This window comes from Stereum hirsutum, assembly GCF_000264905.1.
Source record: "Stereum hirsutum FP-91666 SS1 unplaced genomic scaffold STEHIscaffold_1, whole genome shotgun sequence".
Taxonomy (NCBI): Eukaryota; Fungi; Basidiomycota; class Agaricomycetes; order Russulales; family Stereaceae; genus Stereum; species Stereum hirsutum.
In genome coordinates this window covers 2,021,195-2,047,224 of record NW_006763131.1, presented here as the reverse complement: position 1 = coordinate 2,047,224, position 26,030 = coordinate 2,021,195, and the positions used below count along the sequence as shown (strand labels likewise).

Sequence of the window (26,030 nt, the reverse complement as noted above, 5' to 3'; positions counted from 1 at the left end):
CAACTCAGAATCGGTCAAAGTTGGCTGCCATTGGCCCAGGGAAGCCCATATGCTCTGAATATTCCATCGCCCTTGCCATGCTCGGGGTATTCTTCCCAATAACAGCCGAATGGGTAGACTCGAGCGCCTCCGTCCATTTGTCCAAAGCGCCGTATCGTCTTTTCTCGAGAGTTTGCCTATGAACCAGCTTCGGTAAGCCAGGACGGAATAAAATGAGGACAAGAGGGGTACAAACTTCCGGTCAAGTTCAAGTCGCATGGCGACTTGGTCAATCTTCCCTTCCACCTTGCCCTCGAGGATGAGTTCAATCAACAGTTCCTCGACCTCGTCTTTCTCTACGTTGAGTTGCCGAGCGAGGAAGGACAACTCTAGACGCGAATAAGGCTTGATGAGGTCTATGAGATACTGTGTACGCAGACTACGGAGAAGCTCTCCGATATACGACCGGATGAAACTGTCGTCCATGATGGTTGAGCGGTTGTCTGGTCATGCTTTTAGCTGGAGTCCACTTTGTGACAAGAAGAAAGCCCGTACCTCGCAGGATCTTCTCTGCGGCATGCACCTCACGTCGTTGATAGGCATCCACAAGGTCGGTCATGGCTGTTATTTGTGGATCACTCTTGTACCTATAGTGAGATATGTCGTCAATGTGATGTTGAACCAAATTCGAGATCGGCACCTACGGTTTAGTCTCTTGACTGTCAAAGGGATTAACCTCACTTCCCGTAAGCATATTCGCGAGCACGAGGTACTTCAGGACCTGAATGCGCTGCGGCGATCCCGCCTCATCGTAGTTGCGGAACGATTCAAAGAAGTCTTCGCTGGCTTTGTTCCACTGGCCTGATTGAACAGCATGTTTGATCCTCTGTGTCGATCAAATGGAGTTGAGATGTAGACTTACGCTCGCCCATCCACATCTTACCGCCACACTCCTTGATGATGCCCATGATCCGTGGGTGCGGGATGGCTGAGCGTACACTATTCGAGGCATTGTAGATTTCCTACAAATTGTGGACTGCGTGAGAGATTGTTCATCAAGAGGTCGGACGAGAAGCCCGAACCTTGAGCTTCTTGTAATTTCTCGTCTCGTTGTGCATCTGAATCTCCAGAGCATAGATTTCGAGCAGTTGTGTCCCCTTCTGCGACTGCTCTTCGCCATCTGTACCAGTTCCTGTGGCGTCATACAGTTCCTGGATGAGCTGAGGAAAAGGATGCTACCGTATCAGACTGGGATTCACAGAACGAGTGGCGAGCAGAGAGTGACCTTCGACAACCGGTTGTACTCCTTTCGATCAAGCCATAGCTTCGCGAGCTTCAGATTCGTTTTCACTGACAGTCGCTGTACCGAAGTGAGTGAATCAACACTTGAGCGCGAAATTGAGAAATAGGAAACAGGCGAACGTCATTCTTAGCCTCCGTTAACGCATCCTTCGTGACCTGATAGAATTTCTCCAACACATCCACCTCGACCTTGCCTCCCTTTCCGCCACCAACATAATCCAAAATTCCATTGATCGTCTTCTCGGCATAGTTTCGAGTGACGGCAGATTTGGTGTAGGTGAGAAGTTGGATGTAGGATTTGAGGGCTTCTTCTGGTCTTCGAAGGCCGAGGAAGAGGAGTTTGGTGGATTGTTTTAGTGCCTTGAAACCCCTAAATACACAAACGTATTATCCATAATGTCGAGCGATAAGTAATGGGATATAAATGATAGAAATGACCACAGCGCACCAGTCGCCTTTCTCTTCCTCCTTCTCCACTATCGCTCGGAACTCTTTCAACGCTTGTTCTGGTTCGTCCTCCTTCTTCGCTGTAAGAGAGATAAGCCCGTATAGTCTATTACAGAGCGAAGATACCTACACTTAGCGGTGTAGTACATGTTCTCGACATCAGCGCTGCCTCCCTCATCTCCCTCATCTCCGTCCGAGTAGTCGAAGCCGTAGTCCTAGATAGAACGTGAATGGAGTACTACAATACCTTCAGTAAGTTTAAGTACAGACCTCATCATCGCTTCCCTGCATGTAATCGGCATCGTCGTCATCCATGGTGGTGTGAGTTCAAAGGTGTGTTGTGTAGGCTGTAGTGAGTGGCGTAAGCACAAGGGACGACAGGGGCAAAGTGAGATCATGGATGATCTTGTTCACGAACATCTGCGATAAACGAGAAGCTGCTGGAAATACACGCGTATGTGCCTCGAAGAGAGGAAAAGGCTTCAGATGTGGGGGTGTAGTCGTTGAATGAGAGAAGAGCACGGCGCGTGAAACCATTATCATGAACGCGCGTGCAGCAAACCGACGTCCGAGACATCGGCGCGTCAAGACGCGTCTTCCTCCGTCGCGTCTTGCCCAAGTCCTGCCGGTCGCTCGGAGATATCGAGGAACATGTAATTTCTGAGTAAAATATTCCCAGAATAAAGTACACCGCGTCATAGTCGTCTTCATATACCGTGATTTTTCAGAGCATCTGAGTAACCAAGGCGGCCTGAATTTGAACGGAGGTTCATGAATTTGAATAAGCGGGGCGCACGTGGGCTGAGCGTCATTTAGAAGTGGCTCAGCTGCATCTAATTCAGCTCCCATCTGCTTTCGGCTGGCTCGTTCTAATCTTTCGTGCTTGATTCTGTGTATGAGTATCCCCTTCACCCACTGACGCTGCTCCTGCCTACGGACGATATTCAGCTAGCGAGATGGAAGCCGTCAGGGTTGGTAGCCCACCAAGCTCTGCCAGTATTCCCTCCTCACGATCCCGTAGCATCAAAGCAACGGACGAAATAGCGAGCCTGACCTCCTTCAATCCATTTTCAGAGGAAGATGAAAATGATCAGTCATCGTATGCTCTTATGTCCTCTCTTTTCTCCAAAATGAGAAATACGCTGTCTGGCCCTTTATCCTCAGCAGTCGCTGCCGCTTCAGGATCTACTAGTCCTGCTGCCATTCCCCCGAACGGTACCGCAATTGAACGTCGTAGGCCTTCCAATGGGGGACTCGTTCAGAATACACCGTCATATCCTTCATCACGCCCTACTTCAGACAGACGACCAACACTGAACATGATCCCATCCAACCCGGCGCCCGCTTTGCTGTCCTTGACTCCTGTGGTGTCGGAGACGCCATCGTACAGTGATTATGACCGCCCGCCATCTCGTGGCGGTATGAATTCCCCCATCACAGAACTTCAGGATGGTACCTACGGCACTGCGATACCTGGCTTCCCTATCCAAGACGATGCCAGGAGTATCAGAACCAGTACCAGTCTCAAACGCTCCGCGTCGGTATCCAAAGTTATTAGGAGAATTAGAGGCGAAGGCGAGATATTCGTACCATCTCTCCATTATGAGAATGTGCTGACCGCTCTTAGGCTTATCCCGTGATTACTGGATGGACGATGAAACCTGCAAGGAATGCTATGATTGCAAAAGCATATTCACAACCTGGCGGAGAAAGCATCATTGTCGGATTTGTGGTAGGTCGCGCCCATATCCGCCCACTCCGCATAGATTCTCATATACAGTTTCATGCAGGTCAGATCTTCTGCTCACGCTGCGCCTCTAATGTCATCAAGGGATCTCGTTTTGGACACGAAGGCCTGATTCGCGTTTGTAATCTCTGCCTGGAGAAACTAGCCAAGGTGGAAGACGACGACGACGATGACAGGCGCTCGGTCATCTCCAGCGCCACTTCTCCCTTCGCAGCTCATCAAATGGGTCCGGATTCCCTCTCTCTCAGCTTGGCACATCATTCGCAATCCCCCTTCGCGGCATCCCAGCTTTTCGGTCGCACAGACGAACCATTCAACCTCTTCTCCATCGCAGAGACACGTCGTATATCAGGCTCAGACGAGAGTGGCCTTGGCTCACGGCCGATCACTCCAATCGAGATCTCTCGTGATGATAGCAGTTGGGGTTTTGCGCGTAAAGCGATAGCCCCTTTTCGACGAGATGAAGAGAAGGACGTCGACACGCTCACGGACACTTACAGTCACGACCATCTGCCTATCGCTCCTGGATCCAAAACGCCCGTTGACTTCCCGGTAACTGTGCCCGTCTCCAGCGATGGCGCTACGAGTTCGATCCAGTTTCCGAGTTCGGCGGATAACGGTCCTGACAGTCCTAGACCTCAGAGTCTCGTCCGATCGCGTTTTAACTCCTATGCTGATTTCGAAGCTGCCAGTCCGTTCATTCGAAGTCGTGCACAGAGTCGTCTTATGGATACGGCTCTCATGGGGGAGCCAGGATGGCGGACCAGACGGGAGAGCACGGCGTAAGTTTCTGCACCTCATTGTATCACAAAGGAAACAATCCTGATCAATTTTATTTTAGTTATGCTCAAGAACTGAATCTTCTGTCTATGTTCCACCTCCGACTCATGGTACGACAAATGCTCACTAGGGAAGAGATCCCCAACGTTCGCGAATGGGAGGACACGCTACTGAAATTGGCTCTTCGAATCGCCCGCGAGCTCACATTCACCGCTCATCCCCAACGTCAAGGGGCAGACATGGATGTTCGCCGATACGTCAAGATCAAGAAGATCCCCGGTGGTTCTCCCAGAGACTCCGAGTACGTCGATGGCGCCGTCATCACGAAGAATGTGGCGCACAAGAGCATGTCACGTCTCCAACGGAACCCCCGAGTTATGCTCGTCACCTTCCCCTTAGAGTTCAACCGTGTCGAAGGCCAGTACCTTCATTTCGCCCAGATCGTCCGCCAGGAGAAGGAATACCTTGGAAATCTCGCAAGTCGAATAGCCGCGCTTCGACCCCATGTAGTGCTCGTGGAGAAGTCGGTATCTAGACTCGCTCTTGACGCGTTGGCCAAGTACAACATTGCCGTCGCACGCACCGTCAAACCGTCTGCCGTACAGTTCGTTTCTCGCATGACACAAGGAGACGTGTTCTCTTCCATCGACAAGCTTGCACTTGAGCCACACCTTGGACACTGCTCCCGTTATCGTATCCAGACGTTCGACCATCCTCTGATTCCAGGTCAACGGAAGACATACATGCGATTCGAAGGTTGTAATCGAGAGATGGGATGCACCATAGTCCTTCGAGGGGGCGACATCGATACACTTCGGCGGATCAAGAAGGTCACTCGCTTCCTGACTTTCATCGTCCGTAATCTCAAGCTCGAGACGCATCTGTGGAAGGACTCGATCATCACATTACCGGCTTTGAGTGCCGATGCAGTCCCCGCTTCTTACAATCCTATCACTAGCGACTCGCAGGCCATCGCACCGTTCAGCAACCCCTTCGCAGAGCAAATGACGCCGGGGCCCATCGCCTCCCACATTCCCGAATGTACTCAGACTACGGTGACCGCCGCTTCGTCAGATGATGATCACGAAGATGACTTGCCGAACGAGGACGCAGAGCAGCTCCGCCTGTCTCGTCGTATACAGCAATCCCTCGATCCCTACCTTACCACTTTCATCTCCGTATCCGCCACTCTACGTTTCTTGCCACCCCAACCCATTCGTCGTATGAAGGAGCTTGATAACGAGCTCATACGCGCCAAACGAGCCTGGGAAGACGAAGTTGTGCGACGGGAAGAAACGCATACTCCTATCCACCAACAGGAGATCACCTTGACACCCTCTCCTCTCCATCAACACGAGATTACTGTTACACCCGCCACCTATGAGCCACAAAGCCCTGAACTCGATCCTCAGCAAGACCTCCACGCTCAAATCGAAGCTCTTACCATTCCTGAACTCTCAGCAACCCCGGAGCCTATGGACAACAATACCCCAATCGCCGTCACCCGTTCGAGCGAACCAGGATATTTCGACTACAAGGCCCTTCCCTCCGCGTCCCAAACTAGCCTTCTTTCCAGCTTGGGGCTCTCCCCTGGTCCTGTAGCCACCCCTCAAGTCATGGAAGTCCAGCCGATTCCCCTTCTCTCCGCGGCGGACATTGCGCTTCAGAGCGAGTTTAGTCATGTCCAGTGGCAACACCAGGAGCAGCAGCGGGTTTGGCAGTGGTATTTGCGCAAGAATCAGGACGATTTCATAGTCGAAAAGTACCAGTGCATCAGTCTGTGGGAGTTCACTCTTCCCACCGAGGAGTATGGTCTTCACGCCGCTTGCGTCCCACCCAAGCTACAGTACATCACGTACTACGGCGACAACGACCTGACTTTGGCCCAGTTCATCGAGGCCCGGGTAGCGGATCAGCTCGTTTGGTCGCTGGATCCCAAGAAGCCGACCTGTGCGGGAAAAGCATGCAATGAGCCACTCGCTCGCCATTGCAAAGTCTACGTCCACAATGAGAGCCGCATCTTCGTGGCTACGGAACCGTGGGATGGCCAGATTATTGGACGTGGCAGTACGCCTGCCCCAGAGCTCATTACCACATGGAGTGCCTGTCGTATATGCGGTTGTGCGACGCCATTCATTCCCGTCTCGGAAGAAATGCAGCGATACTCGTTCGCCAAATTCTTGGAACTTCACTTCTACCCTGCCGACGTGCAACTGGTACATGGTGCGGGGTGTCAGCATAATATCTACCAGCATCATGTAAGGTTCTTCGCCACAAGAGGCATGACCGTACGCTTCCAAGCCGACCCTATCACTCTCCACGAGATCATCTACCCGCCGATGCGTATTCGCGTCCGCCCCGAAACCCAGCTGCAGCTCAAGAACCAGGATTACGAGCGTCTCATGACCCGTAGCACGCTCTGGTATACAGCCCTCATCGACGACCTGAAGCTGATCAACATCGACGCTGCGACTGGAGACGAAGAGGCGGACACGAAGCTCACCGCGGACATCAACCAGCTGATCAACCGAGCAGAGATGGAGAAAGCGCAGGTCGCTCGTCTCATCAACCAAATCTATACCGAGTCTGCCCCAACGGACACCTTGATATTGAATCAGGTTCGCTCGTTTCGCCAGGACAAGATCGTGGCCTGGCAGGCGGATTTCGATAGGCTTCCGAAACCGAAGGGACCGTCCACCGACAAACGCCGTACTTCGGCATTTGGATCGGTGCGAGCGATGTGGCCTAGGCGATACGAGCTGTCAGCGCTGGAAAACAATCTACATATGCCTTCGTCTAGCGTGTCTGAAGCAGACGAGCCGACATTGAGCAGGAGAACTACGGGAGAGTCGTTCACCTCCGCCTCAGAGGCGTCAGAGATGTCGGAAACAGAGGCGGAAAGCAACGCGTCTCGTCGTGGGGACAGTATGGCTCTCGATTCATTGAAGGAGTCTAGTGCAGACTCGCCCGGGACTCAGGCATCCGGAACAGAAGAACACCTCTCTAGCTCGGTTGAAGGACTCCCTCGTTCTGACCCAGAAAGTGATTCGACTATCGGTGCAACCAAGGCTGGGTTGGCATCCTCTGTTGGTGCCATCACTTCGGTATGTGATACGATACTCAGCCATAACACCTAACTTATGTGTTTTCTATACGTGGCAGGACGGTGAACAAGCAGTGACAACTGAACGCCCATCCAGGGGTGGCTCTAGGCTACCGCGACGTCCCGTACAACAGCCAAGCGTCGCCGAGCTTGTCAAGAAATACCAGGACTTTCTACCTTCGCAGGGTATGGAGGAGCTGGCGAAGACCGCACTCTCTCCTGTGACCCAAGCCGCCGATAGCGATCAGGAGAGCACCACGTCGCACTTACAATCGCGTATCGTACGAAGCAGGATCCGTCACGCACCTGTCAGGAAAGGTTCTACGTCTGACTTTGAATCCGGTTACGCCGCCAACATCGCACCACGCTATCTTACGCACTCTCGGAGACATGTTCGACAGTCATCGTACGGAAGCAACTCGAGCAAGATCCCCGTGCCCGTTCCTTCGTCGTTCGAATCGCAAGACCCTTCTCGCCAGCCCTCGCCCGAAAAGCGCTCCACTCTCACGGCGGTGAAATCGGACGCACCTGTATCTATTCTGCGCAATGGAAGGACAAGTCCGCCTCCTGGCGTTCGTCCGTTCCTGGCTGTAGCAGGACCCTCGAAACCACCACGGACGAAGCCTTCGACTCGTAGTGCTACAAAGGAGAAGACACCGTCTCGTCCGACTTCGAGCTCTGGCCAGAAATCGACTTTCAGACGCGCACCAGTAACACCAGGTGGCAAGGTCTCCAACATCGCAAAGCATTTCGAGCGCATGAATCGAGATAACGAACGTGCGAATCGACGTTATGCGGTCATTCGTGGACGCCGAGCACGTCCAGTTGCCTCTGCTCGTGCGCGGGTAGAGATTCTTGACAGCGTGAAAGATGCGATAAAGGATGAGTCGGAGAGCTCTGATTCCTCGAGCGAAGCTGACGACGAAGGCGGCGATGAAGATGAGGGCCAGAAGCCTTCAGAGGCGACATCTCCCGACTCTTCGACCAAGACTTCCCCGGAGGCTTCTGCAACACTTCCTGAAGTCAATATCGGGTCTGAGCCTCACGTCTCTGACTTAAACCAGCCCGACGGTTCCCAGCCATCTGGGCCGTCGCAAGCAGAGCCCGATCCTGGACCCAGCAAACCGCCTGGAGAACCGTCGAGTGCTCCCAGGGATCGCGAGATGGCCATGTCGGTCCCGGCTTCACCATTGCTGTCGTCCATCTTCCCGCACTACAAAGAACAATCCTTGCCTCCGCCATCTGACTTCGAGCTAGGGCCTGGGCAGGAACGGAACTCGATTTTGAAAGCATTCACGAATCTCTGGCCTCAGCATTTGCCACATCCTCGTGCTCGGGGCGAGTTGGAGGGCGATGATCCTATGGCCGATCCGGAGCATATTTTCCGAGACTCTTCGATGGTTGTACGGACTGACGAACCGACATCCATCATCGCCCTCGCACTGAAGTGAGTTCCGATTCACACAATTTTCTATCAGTGATTCTGATCTCTGTCTTCGTCTTTGCCAGTTCCCCGCAATACCGTGACATGTTGGCCAAGTCTCGTGCCGAAAAGCGACATGCGAAAGAACCCAAGCTTATGAACGAAAGCGGTGAAGCCTTCATGCCTGACGACCGCTCTATTGCGGAGTCTACATCTACATGGGGCGTAGTCAACGTCGAATCGACCGATGGTGCCAATCCTACGGAGGAACTTCGTGTTCCATCTTCGAAATCACCTTGGGCAATCAGTGAGTAGTCCCCCAATAGTAGAAGCTGTGTTATGATTTTAATCATGTCGTGACAGCCTTCGAAAGTGGTGGTCTTACCATTAGCTGCACGGTTCTCTACCCTGAACAATTTGATGCTCTTCGAAGGACTTACGACTGCGAGAAGAGCATGATTGAATCTTTGGCGCGGTGCGTGAAGTGGAACGCGAGTGGTGGAAAGTCGGGTTCCGCATTCTTGAAGACTCGGGGTATGTGTATTGCCCTTGCTTCCCGGTCCTTCCATCTGACACACCAGGGTTCATAGACGATCGCTTCATTGCGAAAGAGATGTCCAGGGCAGAGCTACAAACCATGGAGACTTTTGCGCCTGCATACTTCGACTACATGTCCTCCGCAGTGTCTGCCAATGTATGTCGTCTCATATTCGAATAATATGCCTTTAGGCTAATTCATCGGCTGTAGCGTCCCACACTTCTCGCGAAGGTCTTCGGTTGCTACAAGATCACCTTCGGGAAGAACGGCAAGGACAGGGGACAAGGGCGAGCAAGACCTACCCAGATGAACCTGTTAGTCATGGAGAATCTGTTTTACGACAGGCGGTACTCGAAAGTAAGACACATTCTACTCATGCGAGAGCTGTATTGACATCCATACCCATCAGATCTATGACCTTAAAGGCTCTACTCGTAATCGACATGTCCAATCCACTGGGCGAGAGAATGAGGTCCTTCTCGATGAGAACTTGGTCCAGTGTATGTTTTCCCGTATCGACTTCATTTTCCATAGCTGATCGTATGGATTAGCTGCTCATCTCGCTCCATTTTATCTTCGCGAGCATTCCAAGCGTATTCTTCGAGGTGCTCTCTATAACGATAGTAAATTCCTTGCCGACATCAATGTCATGGACTATTCGCTCGTAGTCGGCGTTGATAGCGAGAGGAATGAACTTGTTGTTGGTATTGTTGGTAAGTTCTACTTTCCAGCTTCAGAATTTCGTACAGCTTTGAACACCGTTTTTGCGTGGCTCAAGATTACGTGAGGACGTATACTTGGGATAAGAAGCTTGAAAGCTGGGTGAAGGAATCAGCCTTCCTCGGCGGTGCAGGCAAAGGTGAACCAACTATCGTCACTCCAAAACAGTACAGGCAGAGATTCACGAGTGCTATGGAGCGATATTTTCCACTTGTACGTCCATCCTCTTTTGGATTTGAGAGAAAGCTAACTCAAACCATTTCTAGGTCCCCGATCGATGGACGAAGCTGAAGGATGCTCCCGAGGAAGAGGGAAATACCCTCCTCGAGTTGTGGCCCGATTGGTAAACTTCACGATGACCACCCATCTCCTGGATGGTATGACTTTTCACGATCAATGATGTATACTCTGGCAATCTGAATGTGTACAGTAGAGCACAACATTTCTCCGGCGAACCGCTCTCGATCCTGCTATTTTCTCTATAATGTTTCCTGGACGACTATGATTTCTCTTCCTCTCATGCTCATTCACAACCACGGACTTACACCTTATGACTCCCGTTAACATGTATTATAAGATACCCGCAATTTCATTAGAGGCTCGTCCGGGATACCGAATGCTAGGAGCCTCCTGTACGATCAGAGTGTAATGTGGACTAGAATAATTGTTTTGATTGTATTTTTTCTGATGTTGGAAGGTGACACCATATTCTGAGGATACATACTGTGATAGATTATTCGATCGTCAGGAGGTAAGAAAGTTTGTGAGATGCGGGTGACACCTCGTATTGGCACCTCGCATGAAACCCCATTGACATATGACGCTATGGCAAGCATGGGTAAAATACCGCAATAAACAACAGATTAAATTCAGTGCATCAGGTGTACTTATATGAGATGCAAAAGAGAAGGTTAAAAAAGAGAAGGTTAAACAGCTTAGAGACATACAATTCTGACAGAGGCTGCATGTGGCACAAATGTGGCGAGAGCCGGTAGCTTGCGAAGCGGAGCTGTAATTTCATGAACCTTATCGTGCAAACCTTGTTTTTCCGCGACCACGACCCTCAACAAAACCTCGACCCCGCAAGACACGTCGGCCTCACCCTCCAGCACAAAATGGTGAGCACGGCGTTATATTGCTCGTTGTATGACTGTCTGACTGTTAGATGTAGGATTCGTCAAAAGCACCAGTCAAGCTCGCCCGTGTCATCAAGGTCACATCCTCTCGACTCGTACAATTTCACCTGAGCCACAATTTCTGACCGTACTCTTGTGAATAGGTCCTCGGCAGGACTGGATCCCGTGGTGGTGTCACTCAAGTCCGAGTCGAGTTCTTGGACGATACTACACGGACAATCATCCGAAACGTGAAGGGTCCCGTCCGAGAGGAGGACATCTTGGCTCTCCTGGAGAGTGAGCGTGAGGCTCGGTGCGTGCTTTTATCTCCTTTGTATAGATAGGATTTTCGAGGTTCTAATATATTCATACTGTGCCGTTACAGTCGTCTCCGTTAAAACCATCCTCGATTCGCCGTGTCTTTTGCATTATGATCCCTCATCTTTTCCGTCTCGCTCTGCATCGCATGTTGTATGGTCATGGTCATGCCAATCTCATAGCATGAAACACGTAGACCCATGGGTCTGCCCAACCTACAATTCCTGTTTGCGTCAAAATCGGCAAAGATAGTACCTGCGCGACTCCTCTCGATATCCCGGAATCTTTCGATCATCCGCCGATGGACCCTAGCCTCCCTTAAAATGGCATCCGAAGGCGCAATGTGTTTGACTCTATTCAATGATGCTCCTAGGGTTTTACCGCAGGGTACCCTAGCTCATCGACAATGAACGAACATATCCGATGCCGTAGCTCACGGAGAGTCGAAATGACCGGTGAGCAACTTGACTGCGCTCCAGTTCGTCTGGTCTATCAGGAGAAAACGGCTTTTGCGCATGCTGGCCTCCCTTTCGGAATGACTCGCGTATGGGCTCTATTTTGATTCTTGCCGTGTTACTACATACGTAGGGCGCAGCACATTGTGTGAGAATGTGGAAGCATTGCTGAGTTCGTCGACTGATGGGGCAATTTATGGTCAGTATGAGCATGCCTCTCGTTGAAGCCGCCGGTAGAGAGCGCTGCCCTTTCGACTCGCCGTGGCAATGTACTTGAGCACTGGCTGGGTGCCTCTGGATCGCTGCGAATTGCAAAGCACGAGGACCGTTCCGGTCAGCTTATCTAACGCATATGGTCCCTCCGATTCAATTTCAAGAAATTGCAGCATCGTCGATATAAGAGATACGCACTTCTTCAAAGCACTCTCCCAAGTTTCGTCTTCGATCTTGTCCATCTCCTGAGCCGGCGCAACGCCATGTCTTCCTTCCCTCAATCGTTCAAATCCACGGTGTCGCATTGGCAAGCTACCGTGGGTCATCATATTCATGTTCTCGGAAACTGAGCATATCAATTTATTTCTACTTCCAGAATCGTGGCCCGAAGAGCTTGTTTAACTATGGAGTAGAAGATGCTCTTCCTGCTGATGCCGACTTCGTGATCATTGGCGCAGGAATGACTGGCATGTCCAATCCCAAGCATAATCCGACAACACATTTATGCTCATACTGTGCATGAACACTCTGCTAGGCGCTTCGCTGGCCTACCAACTGACCCGACCAGGTGCTGCAGGCGAAGGCAAAAGTGTCGTGCTTCTTGAAGCCAAGGACATTGCTTCCGGCGCAAGTAGGCATCAACCATGATTTTTCACGCCGATGTATTGTCTCATCATTGGATGTTACATCATTCATAGCGGGTCGCAATGGAGGGCATCTCGCACCTTATACGTTTGGAGCTTATACTCGACTCGTAACCCCGCTCACAGAAGGAGGAGCAGGCGTGTCGAGCGAGGAAGCTGTCAAGATTATCAGGATGGAGAGGGATAATTATGCTATCGCTCGCGAGATCGTCGAGAAGGAGGGTTTGGATGTCGATCTTTGGTGTGGCGAGGCCTTGGATGGTATGGCCTGTCTTTGAAGTTTAGTATGTCCCAGAGCTGATTATCTCCTGTTTTTTATTGACTGTAGTGTTCCTGACTGAAGAAGAGAAGCTAGCTGAGAGGGCAGCTTGGGATAAGGGTCTTGCGGCGCTACAGTCATGCGGATTCCAATCGGATGACGACCAAACACGGTGGATAGAGGACGCACAAGAGGTGCAGCGCGTAAGTGGACAAGCTTTGTTACTAACTCTCTGCGCTTACTGAACGCCCTATTCTCGAGTAGCTGTCCCGCACACCTGCAGTCGGTGGTGCCACTCGCAAAGCAGGCTCAGTCCATCCACATAAACTCTGCACCGAACTCGTCCGTCTCGCTCTTCAGTCCAAATCCTCCAACTTCAAATACTTCTCCTGGACGCCCGTCGAGTCTTTCGAGAGTCTCAACGAAGGCGAATGGCTCGTGAAAGCGCACAGTAAAGGGCAGATCCGCGCCAAGAACGTTATCCTCTGCTCGAACGCGCATACAGGCCACATCTTCGAGCCCTTCAAGGCTCATATCACCCCGGCTCGAGGTCATGCGTCCCTCATCACAGTGCCTACATCGTTCTCCGGAACGAAACATATTTCGAACTCGTTGATGTTCAGCGGTCCATACCTCATGTTCACGCCGAGTTCTGGGTGGGTCTTAGGAGTGGGTTGGGGTGGGTTGGTTAATGAGGGGATCGTGAAGAAGGAGGAGGTCGGTAACTTTTTGGGGGCGGTGGACGATAGCGTGGTTTTGGAACCTATTCGGGATTGTGAGCCTGTTTTTTTGGCTTGTTTTATGAGGATGCTGACTTTCGGTTCATATTCGTATATAGATCTGAAAGATTACTGCAAGGACACGTTTCAGGGTTGGGGTGAGGAAGCTGAGGGCGAGGGGCTCAGTAGAGTCTGGACAGGTTGGTACTTCATATCATGGATCGCCCTCCCGACCGCCGTCTAACATTGGGGTTTCCTATCAGGAATTATGGGCTACTCGAGAGACTTGTTACCTCTGATTGGACCAGTCCCGGGTAAGAAGAATCTGTGGGCGGCTGTCGCATTCCACGGTACGTCTGAAATGCTTCCTCTAATATATCACAAATATTCTGAAAACATCCGTACATGTATCATTCAGGGCACGGTATGTCTCGTATCCTGAGCTGCACTCAGTCTCTTGCGAAACAGATCTTGGACCAAGGCGTATGGGACGAGCGTCTTCCTCGGAGCTTCGAGATCACGGAAGAAAGAATGGAAAGGGCAAAGACGGCGCCGCCTTTGGCTGGAGAGCGGGTCATCAAGGAGGTAGTAGAAGTTTCCTCCAGCTGAAGTGGAAAAAGTTGTAACTATCTTGTCTGGGGCTACGATATAGTAGATTCGATTTTTCTTGGGATTATTGCTGGATCTGCGAAATTCATTTCGGCATAACTGAACTCAAGACTCGGCGAAATGAAACTTGACGCTTTGACTACAATTGCCAAGACTTGGAAGTCTGGGAAGGCTGAGGCCGGGCGTCCGGCGAAGAACAATACAGGGCGACGGCGCTCTCCGTGTTCTCCTCGGAAACAGAAAACATCGTTCCCTTTCCGAACCAGGCAAGGATAGTTGTCAACAAGAGATATGAACGGATATGTTTCATCGCAGCAGATGCATGCACGTTCTCTACACTCCCGACGAATCGCCTTGCCGCACATACCGAAACACCGACATCTACAACATCCCGAGGATTGACTTGAGTCAAAATGGGGCTCTCTAAGCCTTCCGATTACCATCAAATTTGATCCTTCCTGCTTCCCTTCCCTTCCTTCAAGTCTTATTGTTATTCCTATTTCATCTTATACCGCGACACACACTCTTGCCATCCCATTCCCCAAGGATCGCACCAGCCATCGTCGACTGATCTTACTCTCATCTCTTCCACATGTCGCGCAACGCAGCCTATGTCACCCTCCTCACCAAGGCCGAATACCTCCCCGGAGCACTCGTCGTCGAGTCCTCGCTGAGAGCCGTAGGCTCGAAGTATCCGCTGGTCATCATGGTCACTCCTTCGCTGTCCCAGGAAGCCCGAGATGTGTTAAGTCGACGGGGTGTGAAGATGAGAGAGATTGAGAGAGTGGATCCGGCGGAGGGATTGGTGACGATTAGCGCACATGATGCGAGGTTTGCGGATACTTGGACGAAGTTGAGGTGCGCTGCGGTTGTTGTGATATATTGCGTTTGTGAATTGCGGTCTTATAGTTGCTCTGGATTCATTTTTTTTTGACAGGGGCTTTGAACTCGTGGAATATGATGTGAGTCCGTTATCATAGTCAGAACAGGCCGAAAGCTGAATCTGTTCTCATGATGTCCAAAGCGTATAGTCTTGATGGACTGCGACATGATCGTTCGCCGAAATATGGACGAGCTCATGGATCTTGAACTCCCCGACGACTGGATCGCTGCATGCCATGCCTGCACTTGCAACCCGCGTAAATTACCTCACTATCCGAAGGACTGGTATGTCCCGTTCCATCCATCTCTATTCTCATTCTTTCTCATCGACATCACCATCCTTCTCAGGGTACCTGAAAACTGTGCATACTCTCCCCTCGAGCACCCTCTCGCTCTCGACCAGGCAAGCAATATCAAATCAGATAGCCCACGGACCTATGGTCTCTTGAATTCAGGCATCGTCGTCATGAACCCCTCCGCCCCCCTCTCCCAAACCGTTCTCAACTACCTCCATACCTCTCCCGACGTCTCGTCCTTCTCCTTCCCCGATCAAGATCTCCTCGCCGCCGTCTTCACCGGAAAATGGAAGCCCCTGCCGTGGAAATACAACGCGCTGAAAACGTTACGGCAGATCCACAAGCCGTTGTGGAGGGACGAGGAAGTGAGATGTCTGCATTATATATTGCATGATAAGCCGTGGCAGGCGAGGGTCGGACAGGAGGGAAGTTCGGCGGAGTATGAGGAGGTGAATACGTGGTGGTGGGATCAGTTGGAGGCGTTGGTGGAAGAGCTTGGGAAGAGTGATCCGGAGGGACGGAGGTTGGTGCTTGATAATGTGGCACAGCCGTAGCTTCACAACGTGTTTTGTGTGGTTCACAGACATAGACGGGCACAGAGTTACCTATGGTTTCATTGGAAGAAAATGTTACATGTGTATAGAATTACAATGATGGCTGCTACACTGCGCTGTGGTCACGGTTCGATTGGGATGGCTTCAAGCTCTCCAGGTGACGTGTACTTCGTCTGTGCGGAATCTATAGGTTTTTTGATGTGTTAGATTTCGCCGTGAGGTGCATGAGAATAAAATCGTACCTTTGTGTGCATGTGCTCTTCCCTAATGGAGTGCTCTGACCCATCCTGAAGCTGAGCAGACCAGCCTGAGCTATCATGATACCGTTGTCGATGCAGAACCTGGATTCAGAATCAGTAAACATAGTCGTAGTCAAATGCCTCAATAAACTAACCTTTCGTCGGTGGCAAAGATCTGTCCACCACGCTCTCTGGCCATGATCCCCATCATCTCCTGTAATCGTTCGTTACCTAGGGAATGCAGAATTACAAGTCAAATCAATATCACCCCAAATTGTTCAACTAAGGTGACAAGAAACGTACAACCAACGCCACCGACAATAAGGACTTCCTTGCTCCCGATATGTGCCATTGCGCGCTCCGTGATCTCGACGAGCATCGCGAACACGGTCTCTTGCAGGGAAAAACACAGATCGGCAGGGGTGAAGTAATCCGTGTCGTCCGGCCCTTTTGGCACTCCTTCTGCTCGGAACCGTTTATCCAGCGTCAGGGCTTCTGTCGAGGTTAGGATTCCGGAGAGATTGATGTCCATGCCCTTGGTTTGATAGGGTAGTGGGACGAGGCGTGTTCCCCTTAGATAATCGGTCGGAAAATCAGCCTTTATGTTCGGGGTGGTAAAGTGAAGACTGAGTGAGGGTACTGGAGGGACGCACTTCTTCGCTAATTGCTCGATGTTGTAACCTGGACTCGGGTCATTGCTCAGGTCTATCACTCTGGCGAACCGGTCAAGACAGTTTCCGACGGCGATGTCGAGTGTCTCTCCAAATATTCTGTAGCATTGTCGGGAGTAGGCGATTACTTGGGTATTACCTCCCGAGACGTACAGAACGACGGGGTTCTGTGCGCCAGTGATGTTGCGCCCCATTTCGATGTCTGTCAACGCGATACGTAGCCCAGTAAGTTAGCTTCGTACGATGTGACGAAGGAAGAATAAAGGGTACGCACGGCCTACGCAGTGATTTACGCCTACGAGAGGCTTGTCGAATAGGAGAGACAGCGTCCGAGCAACGAGAGCAACGGACTGCAGAGGCGCACCCATCCCTGGTCCTACATCCAACATTGATCCTCATGAGTTCGATTAGTGAGTACAAGATAGACCTACCTTTCGTAAAACAGATACAGTCCAGATCATGCATCGACACTCCAGCGTTCTCGACCGCATCCCCGATAACCTTCAAAGCCCATTGCCGATGATGCTGGGCGGTATCTCTCGGGAGGAAACCTTCTCCTGGTGGAGTAATGTAGGTATGCCGAACGTTGGACAGGACGGTCATGGAACCGTCGGTGTCATGTTTGATTATTCCTGCCCCGAGTTTGTTGGCTGAACCCTCGAGGCCGAGGGCTAGATATGTACGTTCTGGTGGAAGGGGTGTGAGAGCCAGTGAGATATGCTGATCCAGTTTTGTTACCTGGTTTTTTCAGTGGAGATCTGCGTAGACGTCCAGGCATGGTAAAAATTTACAAGTTTTGTCGTCAGACAAGTGAAATTGGTGATATATTCGTCAAGAGTCAGTTCTAGAGCTCGGATGATGTGAAGGACATGAGCAAGATAGAGTGTGGCGTGTGGTACAGAAGTGTGCCACATCTTCCTCTCCACAAAATTTGACGTAATAAATCGAGTCAGCAAAAGGTTCACGCTCGCTAAACAAACACATCTTGTACACCTACACAGAACCCGCACGACGAAGCAGCACGACTGAGCAGCTGCCCTCGCTGACGATCGATGTTCCAATCCGTATGAGACCCTCAGAATTTTGTCAAGCAGTATTTGTGGGCTTACTCGGACAGCGTGGGCTGGCTGGCACAAATGTGGAAATAGGCTTGTTCAGCGCCTGCGATGAGCGATTGCGTTATGTCATGCGCTCTTGCCCTCAGGCTCTCTCGCCATCCCCTTCATAAGACTGGCTGTTCATCCCTTTCAGTTCTACATATTCGCTCGCTTTCGTCTCTTCGACATATACCAGTGCACTCTTCACCACAGCAGCTGAAGTATCTTCAGCTCAGACCGTCACCGAGAGGTTACGCCATGTCTCAGCCTACGCGCGACGTTTCCCACCAGACCAACATTAACAAGATGAAGACGGAGAACGGTAACTTCAACCGCGCTGCTTCATCTTTCAGAAACTTTATCGAGAAAGACGGACAGTTTCCTCCTGAGAAAGGTGCGTTACCTGTTCCATACTCGGTCCTTCGATGTCCTTGACTGTAACTTTGGTACACAGATAGATATCACCTCTACGTCTCGTATGCCTGCCGTGAGTTACTTTCTCGATCTTGTGCACGAAACATCTTTAAACTTTCATACTTGTGCTATAGCATGGGCCACGCGCACCCTGATCATGCGTAAACTCAAGGGACTGGAGGACATTATCCGTATGTCGCCTTACGGCACCTCTAGCCCCTATTCGCCACACAGCTCACTTTACTACTTCTTCAGCTGTGACCGTGGTGTCACCTCGAATGGGAGATGACGGTTGGCCCTTTGCTGTCGCAGATGAGTTCCCTGGTGCCGACAAGGACCCAAACTACGATTCTAAACACGTCAAAGATCTCTATTTGCGTGCCAATCCCGACTATTCCGGGAGGTGTGTCTGTTGTCAATGTTGTGGCCCATTACTCCTTCTGAAACCGTGCTCCAGATTCACTGTTCCCGTGCTATGGGATAAGAAGCAACACACCATTGCGAACAATGAGTCTTCGGAAATCATCCGGATGTTCAATTCGGCCTTCAACGACCTTATCCCTAAGGAAAAGGCAGACTTAGACTTCTACCCCGCTAACCTCCGGACAGAGATCGACGGAGTAAACGAATGGGTTTACGATACCATCAACAGTCAGTGTCTCCTCTCCCTCACCTATTTGTCATATAGATCTCACTGGATCTGGGTCTATGTGTAGATGGGGTGTACAAGTCGGGTTTCGCATCAACTCAAGAGGCCTATCAGACCGCTGTTGTTAAAGTATTCGAATCTTTGCACCGTGTCGAGAAGATCTTGGAAGGGAAAGAGTACCTCGTTGGTGACCGTCTGACGGAGGCAGACATTCGACTTTTCGTCACGATTGTATGTATTCAATTTTTGTCGATTGTCCTCAAGATCTCATCTGCATCTTTCGTAGATTCGGTTCGACCCCGTCTATGTGGGCCACTTCAAGTGCAACATTCGTACCATTCGTGGTGGCTATCCTAACATCCATCTGTGCGCAAAATTTCCCTATATTCTCGATATCCTGGATGCTCGGATGTGATGCTCAAACAGAGCCTCTTTCCTAGCTGGCTGCGCCGACTGTACTGGAACAACGACGCCTTCAAGTCGACGAACAACTTTGAGCACATCAAGACGCACTATTACTGGTCTCACCCCTTTGTATGTTCCTTGTATCACTTTTCACTGGTCAAGTCAAACCTCGGTTGACCCCAACCCTTCTCGTAGATCAACCCGCACCGCATCGTGCCTGTGGGCCCTATCCCCAATATTGAACCTTTGTAAATGACGGCGAAAGAGAACGTAGCGTAACGAAATTAGGTAGAATTGAATGGCTTGCTGAAGAAGTGTATCGTCGCGCGATGGCAACCTGTATCTTTACTTCACTCGGTTGGGATAGTTTATGCCGATGTACCTCGAATATACATAAGTAATAGGCAAATGGATGAAGCAAGCGAAGACTTTTGGTGGCGTTCGCAATGGCGAGGGTTAGGGCGATATCTACTTCGTGAAAGCTTATTGTTAGTTCGACGTCGCTGCGGTTTACGCGCCGTGCAGGATTTTTTTGTAGGGAGATCACGAAGCATGATGTATCCGAGACACTGATGCAGATTCCTTGATCCCGGTTGGAACGACAGAGGGGGTGATATGCCCTTGCGCGCCCAAAGTTCCGAGTCGTGTCCAGAGTCCGACGCGCCACAGCGGAAAAACCATGCTCGTGTCTTGCCCTGACGCATCTTCGAGTTCAATAAGACGCGCAGGCTGCAACACACCGTGCACGAATTCTAGGCGATGGCTGCGAACAGACGAGAACTCCTCGACAAGCAAAGCAGATTATCCGAGTCACCCCGAAATGAAAGCAGAAAATGTCTCCACTCTGAGCCGCGGCTCTCCAGCTCGTGCGACCGAGCTCAAGGGTCCAGGACCGTCGCTCACGCTCTCGTCCCCTTTTCCACCCTTCCTGATTGGACGCCCGTTCAAATCTGTTCGAGTCAGTTGTCGAAAAAGATACGGATGGGTTGATGAAAGACGGAAGATGTGCCCAGTCATGGTCTAGCTTCAACGGTCTCGAGGGGAGCTCGGAGCAGCAGTGCATCCACCAACTGATTCAGGATACCGCACAACATGCACCTCGCAGGCGTCAAGGTCCCATCCCCGGCGGTGCCGATAGATCGTTGGCAGGTTACAAGCAGCCATCCGGGTCCTCGGAGAGTGCGAAAGCAAGGGCTATAACCCCGCAAATGATCTAGGGTGGGTATATAAAGTGAACGGGTTCGGAGGGTACGAGACCCTCTTTCCCCACATTCTAGCTCACCCAAAGCTCACCCTCTCCTGCATCTCCAGGTTATCGTACTCGCAAGGCATTATCAAACAAACCACTCGTATCTCGTATCTAGGATCTTCGACTAGTTGCTGCTTGGACACTACTCCGGTCTTCCTTGCATAATCACTGCTTTGCATCGGACATGACTATCGTGCTTACCCCGGTGTGGTCTAATGGAGTTCAAAAGCTGAAAATGGAGGGTACAGGTCTGTCCCGTCTTCCTCTTGTCATTGCGCTTAAGACTCGGGCCTGCAGTACTATAGACCATGAGAGTTTGCTGATGCATGATGTGGTTTTATTTCTCCCAATGTGGTAACATTATAGGGCCTAAGCCAGTCCCGCGTGGAACGGTTCCTGCAGCTCATAACGAATCCATTCATGCTGTGAGATGTATGGCGCAGCTGCGCTCGAAGGACAAGGCCATCGAGAAATTCATCTATCTATCGCAGCTCAAGCATACAGATGAGAATATGTTCTATCGGTTATGCTTGATGAACATGGCTGTAAGTGATCATTGCCTTAGCTCCTTGATACTACCGACCCTCGGAAAAAGGGGTAAGTGGGAGCTTACCATACCTTGTGGTGCAGGAATTCACGCCGATCATCTATACACCGACTGTCGGGGATGCCTGCCTGCAACATTCACACATTTTCCGTCGACCAGAAGGACTTGTGCGTATCATCTCAATCAGTATACTCAACCGTCCTGTGCAGCGAAGACTCATACTTCTATGGTCATTTATAGTACATCTCTATCCAAGACAAAGGAAAAATTGGATCCATCCTTCGTAACTGGCCTCGCTCGAAGGATGCTCGTATCTCTGTCGTTACTGACGGTAAGACTGCCGCCTACACTACACGATCATACTACGGTGCACTAAGATAGCTGACACACCGTCTAAGGTTCTCGGATACTTGGTCTGGGTGATCTCGGTGTGAATGGCATGCCCATCTCTATCGGCAAGCTCTCGCTCTACGTTGCTGGTGCTGGGTGAGTGTGGCGCGGTTAATTGTGGCGTGTCACGTCGTGTGCTTAGTACGGGCTTTCATCGTGCAGTATTCGTCCTTCGTCGACGATCCCGATTTGCTTGGATCTGGGAACAAACACCCAGAGGTATCTCGACGATCCTCTTTACCTCGGGCTCAGACACAAGCGTGTCTCCGACGATGTGGTATGTCGAACGACTACGAATTCTTGAGGCCTTTAAGCTCAAATACTGTACTGCTAGATGACTGAATTTATGGAAGAGTTCATGCACGAGATGTCCGTCAACTTCCCAAAGCTCCTCGTTCAGTTCGAAGTGGGTCTTCTCCTTCACTCGCTTTCTTGCCATCATACTCAACATCTTCGGCCACTTATCAGGATTTCTCAACCGACCACGCCTTCCTCTACCTCGAAAAATTCCGCCACCGCTACCCTCTCTTCAACGACGATATCCAAGGCACAGGTGCCGTCGTCCTCTCCGGCTTCATCAACGCAGCCAAACTCTCCTCCGCTGCCTCCGGCAGACCACTCAGCGAACACCGCATTCTCTTCCTGGGTGCAGGTTCCGCGGGTGTGGGTGTCGCGATGCAGTTGATGAGTTTCTTCAAGCTGCAAGGTCTTTCGGAGGCGGAGGCGAGGTCGAGGATTTACCTCGTGGACTCGCAGGGATTGATTTTTGACTCGAGAGGGCCGATGGCGGAGCATAAGAAGTGTAGGTCATCTTTCTTCCGTCTCCTCCTTTGGCTATTATCATTGCTGAATCGTCGGACTGTCGCAGACTTCTCGAGGAGTGACTACCATGGTCCTCCCATGACCGACTTGGTTGATATCATCGGCCATGTGAAGCCAACTGCTCTCTTCGGTCTCTCCACCATCAAGGTCAGTCCTGTTTCTTTCCTATGTATTTGATACCATGTTGTTTCGACGTTCTCATATTTTGAAAATTATTACTATACAGAACGCCTTCAACCAATCCGTCGTCGAGACAATGGCAGCCCTGAACCCCCGCCCAATAATCTTCCCCCTTTCCAACCCCGTCCGCCTCTCCGAATGCGAATTCCACGACGCCATCGAATGGACCCAAGGCTCCGTCCTCTTCGCCTCCGGCTCTCCCTTCCCCGAAGAATCCTTCAACGGCAAGATGCTCTACCCCGGCCAGGGCAACAACATGTACGTCTTTCCCGGCATGGGCCTCGGCGCGATCTTGTGCCAGACGAAGACGATGACGGACAGTATGGTCGAGGCGGCGAGTTTGGGGCTGGCGGATTCGTTGACGCAGAGTGAGAAGAAGGATGATTTGATTTATCCGAGGCTGGAGAGGATTAGGGAGATCAGTGCGTTTATTGCGTTTAGGGTGATTAGGAAGGCGCAGGAGGAGGTATGTGGTTTTCGTTATTCTTTTACATTCTATATTTTTAGTTCCCTTGCCCCATTGCTCTTTCATCCTCATCATGGTTCGATGTTACGATCTTGCCCTCGTACCACCATCCAATATTATTATTTCCGACACTCTCCGAGTTTAACGCTCGCCGCTCAGCTTACTATACATGCGGTGCGGTCGCTGACAACAGCCTCTTTTTTTCCAACTTAGGGCGTCGACCGTCTCACAGACTTGCGCGCGCTGAGCGATGACAAGCTCATGAAACACATCCAATCCAGGATGTGGAACCCTTGAGACCTCTCTGTGCTATCTCACCGTCCGACCGCTCAGGATGGTATGTCTTGCCACGTTAGACTGCGTGCGGCTTGCGGCCGCTGCCACCGACGTTGCCCACCGCCATAGATTAGTACCACCTCTCCTCAATTTTGCCTCGTTTCGTCTTCGCATCGCTTTGGTTGGTTGCTTTTGTGGATGCATGGGGTTATCTTACTTACGTGCTGGATTAGATATTTGCTTATGTAGAGCCTCGTTATTATTCCCTTGACCCCTTATACTCACTTACTTCAGTTATGATGGTAGTACTAGACCGTAATACTCGTCTTATCTTCTCAGGTCTTCATTGTTGGTGGGGGACCTAGGAGCTGTAGGTGTGGCTCGGATAGGTTATGATATGTTTATGAATTAAAGCAGACGCACGCGTCGAGCTTTAGAGCATATGTAGACGAAGAACGCGAAAAGAAGCGAAGAAAAAGAAAAGTCTATCTTCCAACCAAACGACGCAAAAGTGCCCACAGCGAAAAAGTAAATTAATCAACCCAAAACGGACTCGAGGGGACAAGCCCGGTCGTCCATCATGTCACCGCACGTCCGTCTCCCATCCCCCGCTCAGTACGTTCACCCAGGACAAACCCCTACGCCGCTATGCCGCTCAGAGCATGAACGTGAGCGGGTTCTCAAGGTATCCCTTGAACGCAGTCAACCACCTCGCGCCGACAGCGCCATCGACCGTACGGTGATCGCACGAAAGAGTGACCTTCATGATGTTGACGGTCTTGAAGCCGCGCTCTTCCTCGGGAGCGGGGACGAGCGTGGGCTGTGTGGAGCCGACGGCGAGGATGCAGGATTGAGGGGGGTTGATGATTGCCGTGAAGTGGGAGATGTCGAACATGCCGAGGTTGGAGACGGTGAAGGTGCCACCCTGTTTATTTTCAACGTACAAAATGTGGTTAGTTGGCGAATTGAGAGTTGAAGAAGGTATAAGGAAGTATGCAAGGATGCGAAGGGCGTACCTGGTACTCTTGGGGTTGGAGCTTGCCGTCACGGGCCTTCTTTGCGAGGGCCTTGGCTTCAGCTGAGATGGTGGCGAGGCCCTTAGCGCCGACGTCCTTGACGATTGGCGTGATGAGACCGTTGGGAGTAGCGACAGCGATGCAAATGTCGGCCTTCTTGTATCTGCACAGATTAAACACCATGAGAGATCAAGTAAACGGAAGAGTTTTGGTGAGATGAGACTTACTGCCTAATGACCTCGCCGAGCCAGGCAGTGTTTGCCTCCGGGACATCCTCAAGTGCCTTGCTCACACCCTTGACAATGAAATCATTCACGCTCAACTTCGCACCCTTGTCCTTCTCTGCCAGCGACTTGTTGAACACCTCCCTCAGCTTAGTGACCTTGTCCATGTTGATGTCAACGGTGAGGTAATAGTGAGGTGCCTCAACCTTAGCCTGGGTAAGACGCGTGCCGATGGTACGACGCATGTTCGTGATGGGAACATCGACGTAGTCCGGCGTCTGTGCAGAAGCAGGAGCACCGAAAGCAGCAGAGGCGGTATTGGCAGCGGCAGCCCCGCCAGTCGAAGGCTGATACTTCTCGACGTCCTCACGGAGGATACGCCCTTCGGGACCGGAACCCTTCACCTTGGCGAGGGGAATACCACGCTCGAGAGCGATCTTCTTCGCAATAGGCGAAGCAAAGATACGGTCGCCTGCAGGGAGCTCCGACTTTGACTCGGAGGACTTGGGAGGAGAGGACTTGGAGGATTCAGAAGATTTTGAGGGTTCGGGCGCCGACGACTCTTTCTTCTCCTCCTTTGGCTCCTCTTTTTTGGGAGGCTCGGAAGACTCGGAGACGGCTTCCTCTGCGAGTTTGGCAGCTCCGGAGAGGTCATCACCTTCCTCAGCGAGGATGGCGATGGGGGAGTTGACGGCCACGCCCTTGGCGCCGTCTTGGGCCTGTGCACCACACAGTTGCGTTGAGCATTGAATTAAACGGAGAGAACGAAGAGATGCGGCGCACAATGATCTTGGCAAGGATACCGTCCTCAGCGGCCTCGACGTCGATGACGGCCTTGTCCGTTTCCTACAGTCCGTTGGGATTCGGGCGTCCGCTCAGGTCAGGAATCCGCTGGCAATGCGATGTAATGGGGACAACAATGAAGTGGACGCACAATTTCGAGAAGAACATCGCCAGCAGAGAAAGAGTCACCCTCTGCCTTTTTCCATGATGAGATACCGCCCTCAGTCATGGTGGGACTCATCGCTGGCATGTTCATCCTGGAGAGAGCATGCCGGCGAGCGGAGGAGTGTATTCCTATTCGAAAGAGGCGTTCGTGTTAATATTTGGAACGCGTTAAGAATATGAAGAGTATGGACATACTCCTGGTGAGGATGCGGGCCAAGGACGAGGCAGACATAGCGAGGACGGGGACGAGGACGAGGAGGACGTGCGGTGGAGGGAGAGGGACCGAATTTTGGGACTCGCGTCGGGATCGGACTTGCCCCAGCGCTCGGGCTCA

At 51.4% G+C, this 26,030-nt stretch overlaps 8 protein-coding genes across 8 annotated transcripts; 6 read left to right on the top strand and 2 right to left on the bottom strand.

Moving 5' to 3' along the window:
* Positions 1-4: 4 nt before the first annotated feature.
* STEHIDRAFT_46280 (PCI-domain-containing protein) lies at positions 5-2,043 on the bottom strand (the record flags this gene model as incomplete). Its single annotated transcript, XM_007297920.1, has 11 exons — positions 5-176; positions 236-482; positions 535-626; positions 684-840; positions 902-1,001; positions 1,062-1,199; positions 1,265-1,339; positions 1,402-1,651; positions 1,730-1,808; positions 1,859-1,943; positions 1,999-2,043. 11 exons carry the CDS (start codon positions 2,041-2,043, stop codon positions 5-7), a joined length of 1,440 nt encoding a protein of 479 aa, XP_007297982.1.
* A 641-nt stretch (positions 2,044-2,684) lies between these two features.
* Positions 2,685-10,604, top strand: STEHIDRAFT_143737 (uncharacterized protein; the record flags this gene model as incomplete). Its single annotated transcript, XM_007298742.1, has 13 exons — positions 2,685-3,303; positions 3,356-3,460; positions 3,519-4,257; positions 4,317-7,359; positions 7,418-8,805; positions 8,868-9,088; positions 9,145-9,315; positions 9,372-9,475; positions 9,530-9,676; positions 9,729-9,819; positions 9,871-10,032; positions 10,098-10,252; positions 10,306-10,604. The coding sequence occupies 13 exons, from the start codon at positions 2,685-2,687 to the stop codon at positions 10,384-10,386; spliced, it is 7,026 nt and encodes a 2,341-aa protein (XP_007298804.1). The 3' UTR covers positions 10,387-10,604.
* Positions 10,605-10,864: 260 nt separating this feature from the next.
* STEHIDRAFT_127180 (ribosomal protein S28e) lies at positions 10,865-11,552 on the top strand (the record flags this gene model as incomplete). The annotated part of the gene is made up of 4 exons (XM_007298741.1): positions 10,865-10,867; positions 11,211-11,252; positions 11,319-11,467; positions 11,540-11,552. 4 exons carry the CDS (start codon positions 10,865-10,867, stop codon positions 11,550-11,552), a joined length of 207 nt encoding a protein of 68 aa, XP_007298803.1.
* Positions 11,553-12,403: 851 nt separating this feature from the next.
* On the top strand, positions 12,404-14,399 carry STEHIDRAFT_164649 (FAD dependent oxidoreductase; the record flags this gene model as incomplete). The annotated part of the gene is made up of 9 exons (XM_007298740.1): positions 12,404-12,457; positions 12,517-12,607; positions 12,676-12,771; positions 12,839-13,045; positions 13,113-13,246; positions 13,308-13,818; positions 13,882-13,962; positions 14,026-14,112; positions 14,181-14,399. 9 exons carry the CDS (start codon positions 12,404-12,406, stop codon positions 14,369-14,371), a joined length of 1,452 nt encoding a protein of 483 aa, XP_007298802.1. The 3' UTR covers positions 14,372-14,399.
* Positions 14,400-14,963: 564 nt separating this feature from the next.
* On the top strand, positions 14,964-16,103 carry STEHIDRAFT_47756 (nucleotide-diphospho-sugar transferase; the record flags this gene model as incomplete). Its single annotated transcript, XM_007298010.1, has 2 exons — positions 14,964-15,257; positions 15,396-16,103. The coding sequence occupies 2 exons, from the start codon at positions 14,964-14,966 to the stop codon at positions 16,101-16,103; spliced, it is 1,002 nt and encodes a 333-aa protein (XP_007298072.1).
* Positions 16,104-16,247: 144 nt separating this feature from the next.
* Positions 16,248-17,791, bottom strand: STEHIDRAFT_127178 (O-sialoglyco protein endopeptidase; the record flags this gene model as incomplete). Its single annotated transcript, XM_007298739.1, has 8 exons — positions 16,248-16,287; positions 16,346-16,444; positions 16,498-16,573; positions 16,646-16,914; positions 16,996-17,215; positions 17,288-17,389; positions 17,445-17,699; positions 17,752-17,791. The coding sequence occupies 8 exons, from the start codon at positions 17,789-17,791 to the stop codon at positions 16,248-16,250; spliced, it is 1,101 nt and encodes a 366-aa protein (XP_007298801.1).
* A 577-nt stretch (positions 17,792-18,368) lies between these two features.
* On the top strand, positions 18,369-19,830 carry STEHIDRAFT_106892 (glutathione S-transferase; the record flags this gene model as incomplete). Its single annotated transcript, XM_007298738.1, has 9 exons — positions 18,369-18,504; positions 18,565-18,597; positions 18,659-18,715; positions 18,780-18,927; positions 18,982-19,175; positions 19,241-19,404; positions 19,460-19,539; positions 19,614-19,707; positions 19,774-19,830. The coding sequence occupies 9 exons, from the start codon at positions 18,369-18,371 to the stop codon at positions 19,828-19,830; spliced, it is 963 nt and encodes a 320-aa protein (XP_007298800.1).
* A 1,029-nt stretch (positions 19,831-20,859) lies between these two features.
* Positions 20,860-25,957, top strand: STEHIDRAFT_71047 (malic enzyme). Its single transcript, XM_007298096.1, has 16 exons — positions 20,860-21,075; positions 21,194-21,372; positions 21,458-21,541; positions 21,615-21,705; positions 21,773-21,860; positions 21,927-22,041; positions 22,099-22,170; positions 22,233-22,566; positions 22,633-22,733; positions 22,813-23,232; positions 23,446-24,436; positions 24,528-24,687; positions 24,752-25,467; positions 25,532-25,594; positions 25,683-25,825; positions 25,892-25,957. The coding sequence occupies exons 1-11, from the start codon at positions 21,012-21,014 to the stop codon at positions 23,527-23,529; spliced, it is 1,632 nt and encodes a 543-aa protein (XP_007298158.1). The 5' UTR covers positions 20,860-21,011; the 3' UTR covers positions 23,530-24,436; positions 24,528-24,687; positions 24,752-25,467; positions 25,532-25,594; positions 25,683-25,825; positions 25,892-25,957.
* Positions 25,958-26,030: the final 73 nt, after the last annotated feature.

Coding starts and splice junctions, on each gene's coding strand:
- STEHIDRAFT_71047 (XM_007298096.1), top strand. CDS start 21,012: ATGACTATCGTGCTTACCCCGGTGTGGTCTAATGGAGTTCAAAAGCTG. Junction 21,706..21,772: donor TATCTCTGTCGTTACTGACG/GTAAGACTGCCG, acceptor ACACCGTCTAAG/GTTCTCGGATACTTGGTCTG. Junction 22,171..22,232: donor AGCTCCTCGTTCAGTTCGAA/GTGGGTCTTCTC, acceptor GCCACTTATCAG/GATTTCTCAACCGACCACGC.